The sequence below is a fragment of the Callospermophilus lateralis genome, chromosome 17 (assembly GCF_048772815.1).
Source record: "Callospermophilus lateralis isolate mCalLat2 chromosome 17, mCalLat2.hap1, whole genome shotgun sequence".
Classification (NCBI taxonomy): domain Eukaryota; kingdom Metazoa; phylum Chordata; class Mammalia; order Rodentia; family Sciuridae; genus Callospermophilus; species Callospermophilus lateralis.
The window spans coordinates 70,188,679-70,208,346 of NC_135321.1; the positions used below are offsets into that span (position 1 = coordinate 70,188,679).

The following is a 19,668-nucleotide window of genomic DNA, read 5'->3' on the forward strand; positions in this document are numbered from 1 at the left end:
CAAGTCCCCCCAAGCCCACCCCTCGGCACCTTAAGGTCTGATTGTGTCTGGGGACGCTGCGGAAAGATGGGGCTAAGGAAACGGAGGCCACCGGGTGGGACGGAGTCTAGCCTGGCGAGGGCTTTTACAGATGAGGACAGAGACACACCAGGGACAGGGAGGCAGAGGAGGGCCCAGCTAGGTGGTGGCCTCGGGACAGACCCAGCCTGTTACACCCTGATTTTGGGAGAGAGGACATTCTGGATTCTATCTCGGCTGTGGAGCTGTTTTGGTGGCCCTGACAAACCAACAAAGAAGGGTACACCTGCTTTATATTCCAACACCGGCTACTCTGAAAGAATGCTCAGCAAGTGAAGAAACTGGAAGCCTCTTTGGTTAATACTTTTAATTACACGATTGTAACTGTACAATTTCCACTATTCAGTGTTTCGTATAAAACCAGTTCCAATACACAAGATTTTCAAATGCAACAGTATGTATCAAACCACATATATATGCAAAGTTTACAGGCCATTATGAAGCTGTATCTTAAAAATACCGTCAGGAAAATAAACATTCAACCAGTTCTCTCAGCTTTAAAAAATATGATTAGAAATATACATTTTAATAAAAAAAAATCAAAACAATGATTGCTCAAATACTGATTAATCAGTTACATTTTAAAACTTTTAATAATCTGTACATGAGTGCACATTAGATAAAAGTCTGCAAATAATTAATATAAAACTGCAGTCCTCTCCACGGGTGACGAGGAGGTAATGTCCTACACAGTACGGGCGAACTGTCCAGTCTTCTAGACACGTCCCTAGTCTTTCCACTTAGAGGCGAGGGAAATGGAGGAGCAGCAGGGGCCTCACCAGGACATCTCAGTTGCTAAGAACTATTCGGAAAACTCCATGTTTTTAAGGTGGAGGTTTGATGAGCATTGCTTTTTAAATGCACTAAGGGAAGATAACAGGGAGAGAGCGCAGCTGGGTCCTTCTAGAACACATCAGGTAAGCACACTGCTCACCTGTCACGGACGGCCACACTACAGAGGGGAGAAGGCTCCAGAACTCCTGGCACACAGCACACGGCACCCGGAGCACCCGCAGGCCCTGTGGCCTGCAGGCCCACACTGTGCCCCAGAGCAGGCACGAGGGCCTCAGGGGGACACTGGGAAGACCTCGGAGACAAGTCTGGGCCTGAGCCAAGAGGTAGAAAACACCCCGGGACAGGGGCAGCGGGTGGGTGGGGCAGATGGGGGGAGGTGAAAGGCTCAAGCTCGTAACCAGAAAAGTCTAGAGACAAGTAAAGCTGCCACGCTGGGCAAGTAAGGCCACCTTTGAACGAGGCACGGCTCACCATGACTCTGTCCCCTGTAGGGAGCAGGGTTCGAGTCTGTCTTGGTATTCCATGGGTCTGTCCACACTTCAGGAGCCCAGTTTTGTAGACACTCCTCCCAGGGTCTCTCCCTGACTCCTGATAATCTGAGTCAAGGGCACCTATAAATATTTGTTTCTAATATTACTTTCCCTGGAAGCGGGCTTGGTGTGCTTTCAAAGCTATTTAAGGCTCGCTCGTTGCTCAGCCTGATGAGCACTGCCTCATCTTCCACAGCTACAGGGTCTTCAGCAGGACCCCCAAGTTGGAGGCCCAGAAGATGCAGGTGTTTTGTGGTTTCAGGTGGGACGGGGTTTGCTCTTATTCACAGCAGGAAAAACTTCGAGTGTCAGACCCAGAGACTTCTGGATCCTACACGTGTCCCTGTAAGCTTAGTAATGTTGCTATGAGCTCCTTCTTGGGCCCTGGCCCTGCTTATCTGGGCACCCCAAGGAATGTGTCTTCCAAAGCAGCCTCAGACTCATTTCAGTGAGCTAGTGACACAGGGATGTTTGGCAGGAGCCACAGTGATAGCGATTTTAGCTGGAGAGCTGAGAGGCCGACACAAAAAGGCGACTTAGAGGAAAGCACTGTGATCACCAAAGGCTTTGGCCCAAACCCAGATGGCTTGCCCACACGAGAGGCCAGCTTGGTAGGAGCATGTGGGTAGATGCATGCTCTTTCTGGTGCAGGAGAGAGCCTGATTCAGATGGGCATGTGGCTAGTTGGGGAGGAGGTGGCCCTGGCAAGGTGTCCCTGAGACACTGCAGCCCACTCCTGGCGTGCTCAGCCTGGCCTCAGCCCACGGATGCTCCTCCTCCCAGCCAGCTCCTGGGCCTGTCTACCTCCAGGCACAGAAAGCCACTGCTTTCCTGTGACCTAGTCCCTAAGGTTTAGAAGCTGGCCTGACAGGACTGGGTGTGGAAATACTGGCACCTTACCTTTGCCCTCAGTGCCTGTCCATGCCACGCTTCTCTCCAAGGCAGAAACCCTGCAACAGGCGCAGCAATCTCTCGATGACTTCATCCTGTCCCACGTCCCACATCCCACTCCCCACTCATGGGCAAGGCCGCTCTGTGCGTGGGATCCTGCCCCCATACATTCATCTGGTCTTTGGAGGAAGGTGGTGCCCGGAGCCACCTTCCAATAGCGCCCTCTCCAGACTAGCCAGGAAAGCGTGGTCACCACGGAGTAAAAGCGCTCGCTCCTCAGGAAAGGTGCTTGCAAAATGTTCTTGAATCATGGGCCCTGCTTTTTAAGCAGGAGATAAACTGTGTGACTGCTGCGGTCACAGCCCCCACGGTTGTGCTCCAGGAGGTGAGGGGACAAGGCACAGTTACTGTTGGACTCCCTGACCAAAGGCAGCGGTAGGGGCTCACTGGCAACTACTGAAGCCCCAAGCAACGCCTGTCAGCCGCGGGGTGGCCTTGGCCCGATGGCTCAGGAGGAAAACCCACGGCGGTTCAGAAACTCTGAAAACCTGTTGACAGTTTTGTTTTTAAAGCCACCACGATGTGAGATGGCTGTTTCCTGGGGCAAAACCCCACTATGTGTGTGTGCGTGGATGTGCGTGTGTGTGCGTGTGCGTGTGTGTGCGTGTGCGTGTGTGTGTGCATGTGTGGGTGTGCGTGTGTGTGCATGCAAGTGTGCGTGTGCGCTCGTGTGCGTGTGCGTGCACGCGGGCTTGTTTCTTCATGTCTAGAGGAAAACACTACTTTACTCTGCCTGGCTGGGCCACGCAGGAGCGCAGAGCCTTCTGCTTCCTCAGTCCCTAAATGACATCGGACAGGAAGGACCCGCCATCGCCTTCCAACTTGGACACCAGCTTCTCCTCCTGAGTCGTCTAAAGCTTCCATTCAAATTCTCTGGCAAGCCTGAGGTGGCCCAGGTGCCACGGGGTGGGACAGCGTGCAACAGCGTGCAGGTGTGGCTTTCACAGGTTCTGGTAATAAAGCACTCTTTGGTGGAAGACAAGCAGCTTGGGTACTTCACAGAGGGAACGTCACAACAGTATGTCAAAGAGAAAAGGGAGGACGGGGAACCGAACAGTATCCCGTGTGGAAAGGACCACGAAGGCGTCTGCAGGGCCGCGGGGCAGGAGAAGACCAAGAGATGCTCCGCTCTCCTGAAGGCCAGCAGCCCAGGGGACTGCGGTCACGGGGACACAGGCCACACACACCGGGCAGCTCTCTGGACGGCAGAGGCAGCGACTAACACCTGAGCTGGGGTTACAACAGTGTTCTGTGGCTTAACTCGAGACAATGCCAGAGAAAGGAGAGCCGAGCCCTTCGGGCCGCCGCCCGCACCCTGGGCTCAGTGGCGCCAGACGCCGGTGGGTCCTTCCTTCTCCGAATGAGCTTCTTAGGTGGAAAGCGGCTAAGGCGTCTGCAGTTTGTTTTGTGCTCAAAGAAATTGTGCTACGTCTTGTCGGAGTTTTGTGTTCCCAGAGTCTCCGGCACTTCTGGTCACAGGTTTTTAACTTAACGCAAGACTGTTTTAGTCCTTGTCAGAGAGGGACTGGGGAGAAAGAAGAAAGAAGAAGAAGAAAAGGCTTTTACCGCGAGGTTTTAAATGTCCCAGAGGCAGTCACCAAGGACGAGGGAGGCAACGCAATGAAAGGATCGACATGCGGAGGAGAGCAGGCTTCAGGTGCGTTTGAATGGCAGATGCTTTGGAAGGGACAGCACCCCACAATGACAAAGTACAGACAGAGAGGAGGAGGGCCGAGCGGAAAAGGGCTCAATTCTGAAAAAAAAAAAAAAAAAAATTTAAAAAATAAAAACAATAAATAAAAATGAACGGAGATGGGAGGGCAGGGGTGGCAGAGCGAGGTGAGTACCATACTGCCACCAAGGGCACTGGCTGCAGGGCTCTCCTTGTCCTTCCTTCCCTCTGGGGAACCCGGCTGCGAGAAAGACGGAAAGAAGGAAAGACGAGGAGGTTACTGCAGAGGCCATCAGCTGGTCCCAGGCACCACACGCCGTTCCCAGCTCCGCAGGGCCCACTGGGCACATCTGTGAGGGGACGGCCCAGCAGGGCAGCAGAGCACCCCCAAGGACCCCGTCCTGCTTGATGATGACCCTCCTGGATCCTCACCCCCTCTCCCAGCCCCACCCACGTGCGCTCGTCTCTCTTCCAACTCGGTCACAACTTGCAGAGAAAAGCAAAAGCGAGAGTCCCAAGAAGGCTCCCTGTCTGGAGGAGGTCTCACTCGGATGCCCCTGCTGTGTCCCCTTCCGATAGCCCAGAGTAAAAAGGTCCTGGTCACCTGGTGGAAGCAAGTGGGAAAGAGCTGGGATTTTAAAGGGTCATGAATTCACGTTTGGAAAGATGGGAGAGAAGCAGCATTTAAAACAAGCAAAGAGGGAACTTCCTGGGACCCTGCAGGGATGGGTCAACCCCAGTGGCCACAGGCAACCAGACAGGCATCCCATCTGCGACTTCTGAATCCAGATCAGCCACAGGCAGGACAGAGGGGACTTTGCAAAAGGACTGAGGAAGTCGAAGAAGCCAAGATCACAGCCCCCAGCCGGGGGCTGGAGAAGGATCCCCAGTATCCCTCCCCCCACCACAGGAACCACTGGGGAATAAAGCAGCCCAAGGCCATGGGCAGCAAAACGGTGGTTCCCAAAGACGCCACTCGCAATGAAAGAGTCACTTGTACAAGAGATTCTTTAGAACTTGGGATGGAGAGTTAAGAAATAAGACTGCCCAAAAGAACCGGCAGGGGCTTCCAGAAATGGGTGCCCAGTGGGAGAGCTGGGTGAAGACAGGACCGGAGCACAGGCCAGCAGGCCCCCAGAGGGACACGGTACACGACGCGTCTCCACACAGCTCGTGGGGAACCCAAGAACGGGAGGAACAGGCCGATTTTCCACTGCACTTTCTAGTTCTTAAGAGAGAAATGTCCGGTGGTCCCCTGGCTCAGCCGGAAGTGGGAGGAGCAGCCCCCGGATTCTGCTTCTGGACTTGAGAAAGGGAACGAGGCGTCACAGAGTCTCATCAGCACTGAGGACCACTGCTCTCAGTCACCAGGCCACACGCCCTCTGTGTCTGCTATGCCTGGGCCACTGCACTGCACGTGGCTCAGGTTTAGCATGATGTGTCCAAAGGGACACGTGACAGAATGATCACCTGTCAGGACAAACATGGTGGCCGACACAGCACGCCATGGTGGTCTCTTTCCCAATAACACTTAGCACAACATTCCCGTCCCCACCCACTACCCAGTAAGCTCGCTGAACAGGTTTGGGAAAAAATTCTCCAAGGCTGAAGACCCCCTCAGCCAACCGCCCAAATGAGGAGAGCCAGTTCAGCGTAAAGTGACATCTGACAGGCCCCCCGTCCTGGAGCCTGGAGGAACAGATGTGTAAAGGATCCGTGGAGCTCCTGCGCCCCAAGATAGGGTCGAAGGAGGAGGCGGGACCTGCAAGACAGAGGACCTGCACACAGGAGGGACAGCACGGCAGTCTGCCTGTGCCCGGAGGGGACAAGGGACGCATGTGGAAAGGGTCCTGATTTTAAGATACTCTGCTGAAAGAAAAGACTTCAGCCCTGTCCCAAGACGACTTGCCGGTCTCGCCCACACTTCTCCTCCCCGAGTCAGGTCACACAGCAGGCCATCGTTCCCGCTCTGTTCCTGTGCCACCCTCCAACCAAAAACAAGTACTCAGGATGACCCCGGCCGGTGGCCCTGGCTCCCAGTGCTCCCAGAAGCAGTGTGGACGCTGCACATGGTCTCTTTGACTTTCTTCTGAAAACAGGTGAGGTGAACAGAGGTGAAACCCACCCCCCCAGAGAGGAGGTGGCTGAACAGAACCTGAAAACCCAACTCTCTCGCTGCCTTACTCCTTTGCTTCTCTCAACCGCCCCCTCTGAAAGTGCATCTCAAAATTTAAAAGAAGTCTTTCTTGGTTTTTGGCACTGCCCCAAATTCCCGGAGCCTGCTCTGGGCCAGGTCACTGCTGAGCCTGGATGACTGGGTCTGAACTCCCCACGAGGACCCCCAAGCACCCTCTGCGGAGGCTCCCTGCCTCAGAAGCCCTCTCTCCTGAGCAACACGAGCACAGGCCACCCAAGTGACATCAAAAAATCTTGACACTGGTGCACGGCCCACTCTCCTTAAAGGAACACGGCAGCGCTTGGGCACCTGCAGCTCTGTGACTGGACTCTGTTCCTCCACAACCTAAAAAGGCACAACCCAGAAAAAGCAGAATTAAGTACCCAAGAAACGCGACGCTGTGATGGAAGCCTGGTGCTTACACCTAAGGAGGATGGTGTCCATCCGGAGCATGTTGAGATTTACCATTTTAACTTCTGACGGTTTGCCTCACCTAAAAAGTGTCAGAATCAAAACACTCCCATTTCCTACCATTTAGCATAGAAAAGTTGGAAAATAAGAAAATGAGCCGGGCTGGGGATGTGGCTCAAGTGGTAGCGTGCTCGCCTGGCATGCGTGCGGCCCGGGTTCGATTCTCAGCACCACATACCAACAAAGATGTTGTGTCCGCCGAGAACTAAAAAATAAATATTAAAAAAAATTCTCTCTCTCTCTCACCTCTCTCACTCTCTCTTTAAAAAAAAAAGAAAATGAGCCGGCCTGGTGGCGCATGCCCGTGATCCTGGTGGCTCTGGAGGCTGAGGCAGGAGGATCATGAGTTCAAAGCCAGCCTCAGCAGGCCCCTGTTTCTAAACAAGATATTAAAAAGGGCTGGAGATGTGGTTCAGTGGCTGAGTGCACCTGGTTCAATCTCTGGTACCAAAAAAAAGATAAAGAAGAAAAACACAGTCCCTAGCTGTTGTGTCAATCATACGTAAGAACGTTAGTGTCATGACAGATCTTTCCTCTGGTCTTATTTCTCTAGACACAGAAATCCGTACATCTGCCAGTGTGGCTGTAGCTGTGTACCTCTCTTCCTACAGTATAACGTGCATACACAAAATCAGGGCAATATCTCAGGTTTTTGTGTGTGGCCCTTTTCTTTTGCTTCTGGATCATTTACTCAGGTCACTGGATTTTCTTCAAAAACATGTCCGAAGCTTTGCCCAGCATGGATCAGGCCCTAGGGTTGATCCCCAGCATCACCAAAACCAAAAACAAGTAAAAACACTACTCTCAACTCCTTTGACCTGATGGGACAGCTTGGGTCATCTCCTCTTCCCTGCTGTTATAAATGACACTCTGACATCATGCTAAGGATGGAGTACCCAAATCTGACCTTCTGTCAGCAATTCTCTAAGCCTCCTGTCAAGTGGAATTGGTCAGTGAAAACAGTGTGAATATTTGATACATTTCTCATGAAAAATTAAAAGCCCCCAAAATCATGAGTCAGTGCCCAACAATTCTCAAACACTCAAGCAGGGGCACTGTCACCTTCCCATGTACATCGAGTAACGAGTGGACATTTATAAAGGAGTCGGCCATGAGGAAAGGCGTCAGAACTGAGCCACTTCTTAGGTCACTAGCGCACACAAGTCCCAGACCAGGTCTGCTGCTCCTAGCACACACCAGGGACCGACCAGCACCACCAGGGAGCAGCGAAGAGAAGCAGGGAGACGGTGCAGACCCGTGACCTGGACACATGAGTGCCTGGTTCTGCTTCTCCACAAGCCGCCAATGGTCTCCGATAAGAGACCTGTGTGACCACAGCACAAAACCCTCCAGGCAATGGCAAAGGGGCCCCACCTCGCGTGCCCGAGACAGCTGTGACCACATTACTAACGCGTCCCTCAAAGAGAACGTGTTTTCAGAATCCTTTCAGAATTCAACGTCCGCCTTTGGTCCATGATAAGTAAACAGGGACAGTGGCAAGTGGCTGGTGTGGTCCTAGGACAGGTCCATGTCCCAGTCAGGGCCTATATTTAAAGGAAGAGGTGATGCAAACTGGATCACAAATGGAGGACGCAGGAGCAGCACTGGATGTGGACCGTGGCCACGAGGACCGGCGGGCCTCGGGTCAGGAAGGGCCTCTGCACGGGCAGACACTGGCCACCAGCTGAACTGCAGCCAGTGCTCCAACAGACATGCTAGAAGACAGAAAGATGGTCAGTGTTCTAGCAGACGGACAGCAAGACGCCTCGGAGCTGTGACAGCACTTTGGAAACTCCATTTAAAAACTCTTCAGAACAACCACATTCTCAGCTCTCCACAGCCCACATTCCAGGGGTAAGAATTTCCTGAGCCACAAAAGGAAACAAAAGCCTGCATTCAACCCCCCAGAATCTCACACACCCCGGGTGAGTCCTCTCCCACTGCAGGGACCCTGCCCTCTGCAGTCTTTTGCCCATCTCGAGAGCTAGGGCCTAAAAGAGCAATCTGGAAACGCGTGCTGGGAGCTGTTCCCAAGAACAAGATTCTTTTCTCACCTTTTAAAACTGCCTTTCCTCGCAGCAGATCGGGTGGTTCTTTTAGTAATGCCTGCACTGCCAGAAATGTCAGGTTCAGGTGTTCTACAGCTCTGAACACTGGACTGGAGAATTACTCTGAAAACAGTTGGAAAAAAATGAGATTATATTCACCGAAACGACTTTCAGACACTTTGACAGAGGAAGGCATTCGTGCCTTTAATGCAAATTATTTTCTAGAGAATGATGAGATTGCCTATCAATATGCTTGCCAAAAAAATACCCCAAAACACATTTTAACACCAAGCCTTTTTGAGATGAAGCATCTCATTTCCCTTTGAAGGTTAAACAAAGATAACCAGGGTGCTCTGCTTTTGGAGAACAAATGCCGGGCATGATAACCGATTCCCACACCAAAGAACCCATCAAACGAATCTGTGAAGACAGACTCAGATTTCTAGTCGTGGAAACAAGTCATAAACCCAAATTCTGAAATATTTGAATATGAATTTAGGAATAGCTACACAATACTCACTGATAACAGCTCTAAGTATATGTGATGAACACAAATCAATATATTTCTTGTTACATTTCAAAGTTTTAAGATACTTTCAAGCAAAATTTGAGTTTTGTCTGGATTGTAACTGCTTACTAAATTTCTAAGTACCATTAAAATGAGAGTGAGATCATTTAAATGTCGTGAAACTTGCCTTAACTCTAAAAGACAAAACCTTCCTGCCATAGCAGACTGCCCAGGAGGCAAAGGCAAGAATCGGAAAGAAGAGCCGAGGTGATGGCCCCCAGAGCCCTGCTCACAGGGTTTGTTTCCCTCTGCCTGAACTGTCGCTGTGAAGATACCCAGGACTGCATAGGCACGTCCTCACTTCTGAGTTAACCACTGGAAAACTAAACAGCACACACTCACTGACACGTATCAATGTTTAATCATCTGAAAGAGAAAACACTGACTTGGGAAAGCTTTCTCCTCTCACGTTTGAGCCTCAGGGTGAGAACTGGTCAGGACCCAGCTTGCAAAGTGAAACAGCCACTAGGACTAGGACCCACCGGAGCCTCCTGGGCCTCTGCCACCACCTCAGTAGCTAACACCCACAGACAGGGCCTGACTGTGGCAGGATCAGCCAAACCAAAGCACAAGTGACGTTCAGTAAGATGGGAACACCTCGTCGCTCAGAACAGCAAGCCTTCCTGAACACGGGCACAGTCTGGGACTGGTCTCTGCCAGTGACCTCAAGCCCCCAGGGAAGAGGAGGTGGTCCTCCTGTGGCGGCGGCTGCCCTCGTCCACGCAAGATGTCTCAGTCCCCTGAAGCAAGCCCTCCACCTCACAGAGAAATCAAACCCTGGATAAATCAGCCAATGCTTGGTCCAGCTTCTCCTATGGTCTCGTCACTGGGAATACAGAATGATCTAACAAGACAGAAACGCCGTACGCAGGATCACATGTGGTCAAGTTCATGAGGCACGGACTGCCTGGATTCTGAGCTCCACTCCCGAGGACAGGGACAAGCTCATGACATTTATGGGGTACACCGTGACACTTCGACACACGTTTGTGACACGTTGCAATCGGATCAGGGCCATGGCCTCACCCTTGCCTCGCACACGTGTCAAAACCCTTGCTCCAAGCTATTCTGAAATAATTACCAACCACTGTTACCACACACTGGGCTACGAACGCTACTCCTCCTGGCCAACTGCTAAAAATTTTTTTCTGGTGATATAAAGTGAGGAAGAGACACTTACTCGTCTCTGTGAAGGATCTGACTTGGGATTCTGCATAAAGAAAAACAGTACAAGCCAGATGCAGTTTCTGCACACCTGTGATCCCAGCTACTTGGGCAGCTGAGGCAGGAGGATTGCAAGTTTGAGGCTAAAACTGAAAAAGAAAAAACGAAATTCAACTGCCACCTCCTAACTCCTTCTGAGGTCCAGGTCCAGCGGGGTGGCCGCTCTCACCAGTCCCCCAAGCCACTTGTCAGGTGGAGAAAATGGGGGTCCTGCTGGCTTCTCTGAAATACCACACCTCATTGTTCCCAAATCTCAGGGATACTGATAATCAGAGGCCTAGACAATTTTCATACTGCAAAATCATTAATAGGAAAAAACCACCCAAGAGCCTGGACATTGCCTGCTGAGGAAACCTGAGCTCTGACTCCTTCATCTTTACTGAAATGTTAGAATACTACTGAAAACAAAGCTCGGGCTCCACTGGAAAGTATTTCTTAGGATTAGAAAATGCCTTTAAAAAGTACTTATTTCCCTGTAAAATGTGCATAAATTGATGTGAAATATTATACTAGTAGATAATGATTTCTGTGGAGTACTGAAACTAAGAAGAGCAGGGCAGACATTCAGGGTGCAGTCACTGCACCGGGGAGACCCACCATCTGTGCTTGTACCGTGTGCTCCGCGCACCTGCAGGCAGGCACCAAAGAGGGAAAGCCCCCACCGCGCGCTGAAGTCTTCCAGAGGTGGCCCAGAGGTGACACCCAGGCCAGCCGAAGGCTTTGGAGCAACATTCAGCACAGATCTTCCACCTTCCCGTCCTGCCTGAGGAGTTCCTCAGCCCCACTCCCCTCTGCCTCAGGCCACGTCCACTCTTCACTTGGCAGCATTTCTGGGCCCGCAGGACCCTCAGATGTGGACACAGGGACACCCGCACCACAAGGCACAGAGCAAAGCAAAATGCTGAAAACCTGCGCATCTTACCTGTCAGGCCAGCAAGGGCCTGGACCTTCATGGCCAGGAAAGCCCATTGAGGGTGCCACGCACCCGTCCCTGGGCAGCCCTGAGGTGGGGTCTGGAAGGAGGACCTTTCCCAGGACCCGAGGCTGCCACAGGAACGGGACATGCTGCTCCGGACAGTGCTTCTCAGCACAGCCAACCCACCAGGCCAGGCTCCTTCACCTGTCCACAGATGATGACCAGAATGGGCCTGGAGTGGTCGCCTTCCAGAGCAAAGATCCTCTGAAACAGGGGGAGGCAGTGACCACGGGGGTAAGACCTGCTCAGTCACCGGCACTATGGACAGCTCCTGGCTTCTGTGCACTCCCAGTTAAAAGGCCAACCTGGACACTGAGCTTGGGTGTGGGGCGCAACGGGCAGACGTCAACGACGACCACGGGTCAGGTGTCTCAGAGCCAGCTGGGAATAGCCGACAGCAATGGACCCTGGGAGTGAAGTGCCCAAGCACCAACTCCCCCATTGGAACACCGTGGCCACCTGGACAGTCTGAAGTCAGTAAGTCAAGGAAGCGCCCAGGCTCCGGAATACGTGGAACTCAGAGCTCACTGAAAGAAGGAAGGAGACGCACCTAAAAGACCACGGATGTCAGAAACTGCCAGGGTGAAGAGACGCCAGGAGCTAAGGACACTCAAGAAAGTGCCTAAGAAAGGACACGCAGAGGGGTTTCCTTCTCATGATGCAAAGAGCATAATCTGCTTCATTTTCAAATCTTTCTTGTCCATGTGAAAGCACTCACTGAAACCACAAAGCACCCGAGTTGGCGGTCATGGAATTTGACTTTGGAAGAGATCCTAGAAGGAACTCTTTGTAATTTCCAACTCCAAGTTGGGACCAGAAAGACATTTCTGAAATATGAGTGAACGAAAAAATTTTAGGAAATAAAGAACGTAGGGTGACCAGCCTCAGAGTCACAGGACTTGATTCAGTGGGGGGTCTTCACTGTGGCTTCCCACTGACACTTCTCGCCACATTCTCCTGCAGAGAGCAAGTGTCTCCACTCATTTCAAGGATGAAAGGTCTCAGGAGAATGAAGACATTCTGGTTATTTTTGAGAAAGGAGAAGAATATAGCCTAGAGACGCAGGAGGGGATGCAGACACAAGCACCCAGCCTCTTGCCTTCTATGTCCTTTAAGTCAAGGTCAACAGCTCTGCCCACTGCGCTCCCTACAGAGGAGAAGGAAGGAGATGGAAGACTCTGGAGAGCCGCTGTGTGATGGCAGGGGCCAGGTCACAGGCTCCACAAGCCCACAAAACCACCCTGCTGCTGGAAGCAGACCAGAGGGAGAGAATTCTTTTTTTGCCACATCAGTGAGGACATATTGCTCAAGGTACAGAGAACGAGAGGGGGGCAGCAGAGGCGACCGACTGGAACCCCCGTTATCCCCAGCGAGACGCTCCTGACAGGAAGCAGGAACAGGTGAAAATGCCTGCGTTAACAAGTGGCCATTTCAGAATATCAGGTGAGAGTTGAGTGCAACTTAGAAACAGGGCGTGTTATTTTTCAGATCCTGCGTGAAAGGAGCAGCGAAGCCCTCCCTCCTTGCCAGCAGCCCCGGACTGGAAAGAACCTGTGGAAGAACCTGTGAATGGGCAGACCCACCAAGCAGCAGAGCCGGCATGGAGGACAGCATGCATGGCAGAACCACGCCGCAGGCCAGCAGAGAGCCAGAGAGAAGGAGCGGGACTTACAGCAGCCACCTGTCAAAGGGTCCCGCTGGCTACTGGGCTCTGAGACCCTCGAAACAGAAGAGGAGGACGGGAAGAATGTAGTCACACACAATCCACCAGACGGCCACGCCACACAGTGCCGAGGTCAGCACAGCTAGGGGGCATCTGGAAAGGGGCGAAGGGAAAGACAGGTGTTCACTTGGGGATGCCACAGTTGTCACGTAGTAAATAAACAAATTAATCCATGGAGCCTCGTGGGAACCGCAGACACCCTGACCGGGCAGGAGCAGCAAATGGAATGAAAAGGGCCTTTCAACCTTCTGCATGGAGGAAGAGACACCATCTTCAGCAAAACAGGTTCAACACCTGGAAACTGTTGGAGAAAAGGAGGAGCTGCAGGGAACCCAGCTCTGCGGGCAGGGCATGCTCCCCAACCGGCTGGCGAGCTCAGGGAGGGCACCCTGCCCGCTGCCACCTGTTGCAGAGCTGCCCTTGGCCCTGACCAGAGGACTAGGGCAAATCTACGCTCATTTTAGAATCAGGGCGGGCAAAAGGGACAGGCTACTGCAACTGGATCCAGTGAAGGCTGAATATTGCACTTTGAAAATGGACCACCAGACTTTCTACCTCTCACAGAACAAAGGTCAGACTCAGTCTCTAGTTAAGTAACCGCCCACACATGATCCTAGACCGCTCACAGTTAAATGCACAATAAAGCGGACCACAGCGGTGGGAGCGGGGCCTAGACTACTTGACCAGCTCACAGGAGGCACAGCTGCCGATGGACACAGCTCTGATGCCCACTCGTCCGGGAGTTCAGGCAAGCTGCACAGGGGCAGCTGGGCTCCGAGCCACACCCCACCCAGGGCAGCAGACAGCACACTGCATGCTCTGGTCTGTCTCCCCACGCAGGCCAGGCTGGCTTGCGCTGGCTGCTTTCTCGCCCACAGGTCCTGGGAACCTCCTCAGCCCTGGAAGGGCAGTAGCTCCCTCCAATACAGCACTTGCAAAGGGTCCCCTGGACACACCTGTGACCAGACACAAAGGGTTCTATGGAGCATGTGCTGTGTGCAGAGAACTGGGCTGAGCGAGTAAGAAGTGCCTGGCTGGCCTCACTGGCCACCTCTTCTCTTGACCTTGTCATCGTGGTCATTAAAAGCTCTGTGCCAAGGAAGGGGACCATAGTAAATGAAGAACCTAAAATAAAACCTAATTTGTCCCAAGTCATACTTACGTCATCTTGTTGGCTCTTCCTGCAAAACAGTGAATCTAATAATGAAGGGTTAAGATGACATAAGACCACATTAGCATACAGACAGAACACCTGGGAACACTGGAGACCCCACCCATTCCCACCTGCACCTGCTACCCTGAAACCCTGGCAAACCTCGCGGCATACGGAAAGCCAAGCAGCCTGGCTGAGTTTTAAAAGCCACCCCTCAATCACCACAGAGAACCTACTCGCCAGCAGATCAATGTCCTGCTGCGTGATTTCTATCTCCACCAAAGTCATGTCTGAGACAGGCTCTGAGGCAGGGGCCCGTTTACCATTCCTAGTAACCTTGCTGCTCCCCAGAAATGGATCACTCTAAAGGGAACATCAGAGGAATAGTATTTGACATGCTTTCTCCTAGAGTCCCCAGGACTCGTCTATTTCTCACCAAGCATTCCTTCCTGCAAGTATTTCCACATGACTAAGGACCAGTACCCAGGCAAAGTGACTCACTGGCAGGAACAGCTGAGTCAAGGCCAAACCAGGGGACAGCGTTTGAATTTAGATTTCTCTACCCAGGCTTCAGCTCAACACTGCGTAGGGTGGGGCATTTCTAAAATACCAAAAAAGACCTGGCAGGGAAAAAAGGTAGAAAGGTAACCTCTCCCAGGGCCGGAAGGGCCACACATAGAGCAAAAGATGTTGATGAGAAATGCAAAAGGGTCTGAGAAATGGAGGAAGGCAAACCAAAAGGCAGTAAAGGGCCAGGAAGGTGATTCGCTGTGTCATTTAAAAGCCCCCAGGGACTTTAGACTAATTAAGAGATTAAAAGGAAAAAGCAAAATGCTCGAATTTTTCTAAAGTGTGGACTACAAATCTGTGAGCTCCTAAGCTGGGAGGGGAGGAGTGGGTCTGGTCTGCAGGTCCCAGTTACCAGGCGGACCCCAGCAGCACCAGCTCTGCTCGGGTTGGTTTGCTCTTACCATTGCACCAGTGAAGGCTGGCCGGGCCACACACCCTGAGGGTGCTGAGCAGGGGAGAAGGCAGACAGCCATCCAGGTCTGCTCTCAGTGGCTAACGTGGTTCTGCTGCCCTGGCCCGACCCTGCAGCCTCTCCCGTGAGAGATTCCCTGGCTCTCAGAGCCTCCAGACATGCAGGAAGTTTCTTCCTTCAAGTGGGCTTTGAATAGAACCTATTTTCCTACCACCTTCACTCTGGATATCCGCAGCCAGCAAGCTGGGAGTCCAGGTAACCTACGATCATTCGCCAAAACATTCCAGCTGACTTTCCATCCCGTTCCTCGAAGGTCGGGTGAAAAGAAAGACATCCAGGGTCACCTGCAGGTTCCCCGGGTAGTTAAAATCTGAACACCAGTTTCAGCTGGGCACAGTGGCCCACGCCTGCAATCCCAGCAGCTCAGGAGGCTGAGGCAGGAGGACCTCAAGTCCACAACCAGCCTCTGCAATTTAGCGGGCCCTGTCTCAAAATTAAAGAATAAAAAGGGCTGGGGACGTGGCTCAGTGGTAACGCACCCTGGGTTCCATCTCCAGTACTGAAGGGGGGGAAAAAAAAACTACCATTTACAAATTTTACAATCTCAACTTTCCTAGAACTGAGCACCAAGTGACTGGAACTCTAGAAAACATACCCGAAGGTCGTGGAGAGGGCGACTAAAGGACACCTCCTACAGGGCCCTACTTAATGGAAACTTTACCAAGAAGAATCTAAGCCAGGTGCAGTGGTGTACACTTGTAATCCCAGCGGCTCGGGAGGTTGAGACAGGAGGATCATGAGTTCAAAGCCAGCCTCAGCAAAAACTAGGCCCTAAGCAACTCAGGGAGACCCTGACTTTAAATAAAATACAAAATAGGGCTGAGGATGTGGCTCAGTGGTCCACTGCCCCTGAGTTCAATCCCCGGTATCCAATCAAACTAATCAATAAAAATTAAACCATGTTTAAGAAAAAGAAGAAGAATCTAAATTCCAATCTTAACCCTGAATAGAGGGCAGTGACCTATTAAGAAATAAAGGGCTAGTGCGAATTCTTTTTTGTTTTGTTACCAAGGATTAAACCCAGGGGTGCTTAACCACTGAGCCACAAGCTGCTCAGGGCCTCACTATGTTGCTGAGCCTGTGATCCTATTGCCTCAGCCTCCAGAGTCAAGGCTCGACACTGAGATTACAGGCATGTGCCACCACACCTGGCATGATGCAGATTCTCAAAGAACAAAACAGAAACTTTGGACACAGCCAAAAGCATCAGTTTTCTAGAGCCGGCAATTCACAGAATGGTCAGCAGCCTAAGCACATCTGCCACAGGGGAGCCTGCGGGGTGGGCAGATTCTCTAAAGCTACATACAGCCCCCTCTAAATACAGTCGCATTATGAGAAGCTCCCCAGGAACTCAAGGGCACTGGAGAGTCTCAGAGGCTGCTCGGGCCTCCTCCCCACCCTCCCTCATCACGTCTAATTCCAGGACGATGATTTTCTAAATAAAAACAAGTACTAAGGCCTCAGATAAAAAAAGTTTATGAATCCCAGCAGCTTGGGAGGTTGAGGCAGGAGGATCATGAGTCAAAGCCAGCCTCAGCAATGGCAAGGTGCTAAGCAACTCAGTGAGACCCTGTCTCTAAATAAAATAGAAAAAAGGCTGAGGACGTGGCTCAGTGGTCGAGTGCCCCTGAGTTCAATCCCCAGTACCCCTCCCCCAAAAAAAAGTTCAATGAGTTGGGCATGTGGAGGCATGTAGGAGGACCGCTCGAGTCCAGGAGTTCAAGGCCCACCTCACCACACAGCAAAACCCGTTCCAAAAAAATAAAGAAAAAGAATAAATAAAATCAAAACAAAGGCCTTGAATCTGAAGTGTTTCACACAGTGTACTCCACGTATCTACTCACACGACACGCACCCCATGAAAGGCCGGCTGTGCAGACCACTCTGCGGGGAGGGCCGTTAATCAACGCCTGACGTCAGCATCACTCACAAGGCACTTTGGATGGAAGACCTGATTCTCCGCTTTGGGTTGTGTAAGACCTTCCTGGGGAGCCTGGTGTGTAATGTGACCTCAGAACCTGAAACTACGGGGTGGCACCCCTGAGAACTACTTTTAATTAAAAAGAAAGCCTGTCCCGGCTCATGTCAATGATTTGTTAAGCTGTCAGCTCCTCACCACGTTACAGGATGTTTCCTAAATAAATGACTCGCTCCTCATGATAAAGGCCAGAAACCTGTTGGCCCACAGTGAAGGGAGGTCACTAGGAGGAAGGGACCCAAGTCAAGGGGACACTCTCGGAGAAAACCTGGGAAAAGTACGATGGCCATGGAATCTGACCCTCCACACCATCCAACAGCCCAGGATGGCCGTGAGCTTGACTTCAAGCCAGCAGCGTGCAGAGAAGACACCCGGGGACACACCCTCCACGGTGACACTTCCTAGTCTCATGTGCTGTATCTGCAGCAATCTGAAAATAACTCCCCAACAGGAAATCCACCCAAGTATCATCCAGACCAGTTCACTGCGGTCCCCACACCACATGACGACTCTACGGTTCCACTGCAGCAGAACAGGGAACCTGTGGTGGGTAGTGGACATCACAACTCTGCTGGCGTCCCCTGAGGGCAGCACCGTGGTCCACCAAGCACAGACTGGCCTGGCCAAGCACAGCTCCCAGGGTTATGACAAAGACGTGGGCAGGCAGGTGGCCGAGGGCTTCCCAGGCGAGTAGCCCTGGATGTTGACCACCATCAGCACCCACCGCAGAGGGCAGCAAGGGGCACACGGCTGGAGGAGAGTGCAGGGGACTCTGCCGCGACGACCCACCCACACTAAGCAGGACCAACCACAGCAAAGGAAACCAGACTCACGTGAGCGGGACAGTGTTAGTTTTTGATTGTCTTCTGCTTTTCAGGGCCCGGAGTCTGTCACCTTGTGTCACTCCACTGATTTCCTCGTCATCGCTGTACTGTGTAAGTACAAAGACACCAAGCTAACGATGCAGGTCGCATCTATTAATGCAGAAAAGCATAGCGGCCTCTCTCTCTCTCACATACACACACACACACACACACACACACACGTGAGTTTCTGCTCAACTTTAAAACATTTTTTCGCTTTCCAAAATCAAACGAGTCACATATCAAGTTCACAGGCACCAACCCCGATGGCCCTTTGGTAACAGAGCTTACGGACAGTGGAGAAGCACATGGGTTTTCAGTTTGGGAATCATTCTTTATAGAATGTCACCATGCCACTTACGACAGGTGGTACTGCGGCCCAGAGACGCCGTTCTCTATGAGTCCTCTCCCAGTTCCCGAGTCAGCAGTCGGGAGAGGAGGGAGCGGGTGGGCCAGGGCAGGGAACAACCAGATCATCTAGAGAGCTAAAACCAATTTTTAATTCTGGGGATGACACACAAATTTGTTTTAGCTCTTGTGTGGACAATGTTCCTAGGGAAGGTTATACGTATGAAGAACTACGTGACCATGGCCCCTCGATTGAGAATATGTGCTTTGTTATTAATAATAATATGTGCTTTCTTATTTCTGACTAGTTTTCTCCATCGCCCTACAAGGTGCTCAACAGCACATAAAGCACCAACAATAGCACGCTGAGGATGGTGCTGGGGACAGTGCTGGGGACCGCTCAATTACCGGTTCAGGTTCCTGCTTGTCCTGATTCTCCACACCATTTATTGAAATGTCATCAACGCCCGAGAGGAGTCTGGAGAAGGCAGCCGCTGTCCGATGTGCTCCGTTCTCCTGCCCCCTTAACTTTTGCCGAAAGTAGTCCCCTTCTATCCAGAGGCTGGCTTGTTTCCTAGAGCATGCAAGCAACAACAAAACACAGCTTTCCAGAAGGATCCATGAGCGACACTTTCCGACCAGAAAACTAACTCCCGAGTCTCCAGACGTGTGTCCCCGAGCAATGACAAGAGCTTCCCGTCTACTTACATGACCAAGAACTGCTGCTGGGGCCCGATCACAGAGCCGGGTCTACAGATGCGGACCCACGCAATGGTCTCGGCGGCTGTCATCCTGTAGTGCTTCATGATGTAGCAGGCTATCAGAGTGCCTGTGCGACCGAGGCCGGCTAGGAAAACAAACCAGCGGATGAAACCTCGTCTTGCAAACTCTAAAATTTTCTGGGCAGGTGAAAAATAATTTTAAGACTTCCCATGATCCTGCTTATCTCAACACTGGGTCTCAGGGCTGGTTATACACGGGAACCTCGGGAGACTTTAAAGACTGGTGCTGGACACAGAGTTTCTAAAATCCCCCCCATAACTTGAGGGGTAGCTGAGACTGCGAGTCGCTG

At 51.9% G+C, this 19,668-nt stretch overlaps 1 protein-coding gene across 1 annotated transcript in view; it reads right to left on the bottom strand.

The window, feature by feature from the left end:
- Positions 1–416: 416 nt before the first annotated feature.
- Positions 417–19,668, bottom strand: part of Cdc14b (cell division cycle 14B) — a 52,486-nt gene continuing 33,234 nt past the window's right edge. Inside the window, exons 10-14 of the mRNA XM_076837277.2 lie at positions 19,305–19,443; positions 19,005–19,170; positions 18,219–18,316; positions 13,162–13,305; positions 417–3,879 (exon numbers count right to left, since the gene is read on the bottom strand). Of these exons, the coding sequence (XP_076693392.2) occupies positions 13,191–13,305; positions 18,219–18,316; positions 19,005–19,170; positions 19,305–19,443 (518 nt within the window). The 3' untranslated portion in view covers positions 417–3,879; positions 13,162–13,190. The remainder of the gene's footprint in view (positions 3,880–13,161; positions 13,306–18,218; positions 18,317–19,004; positions 19,171–19,304; positions 19,444–19,668) is intronic.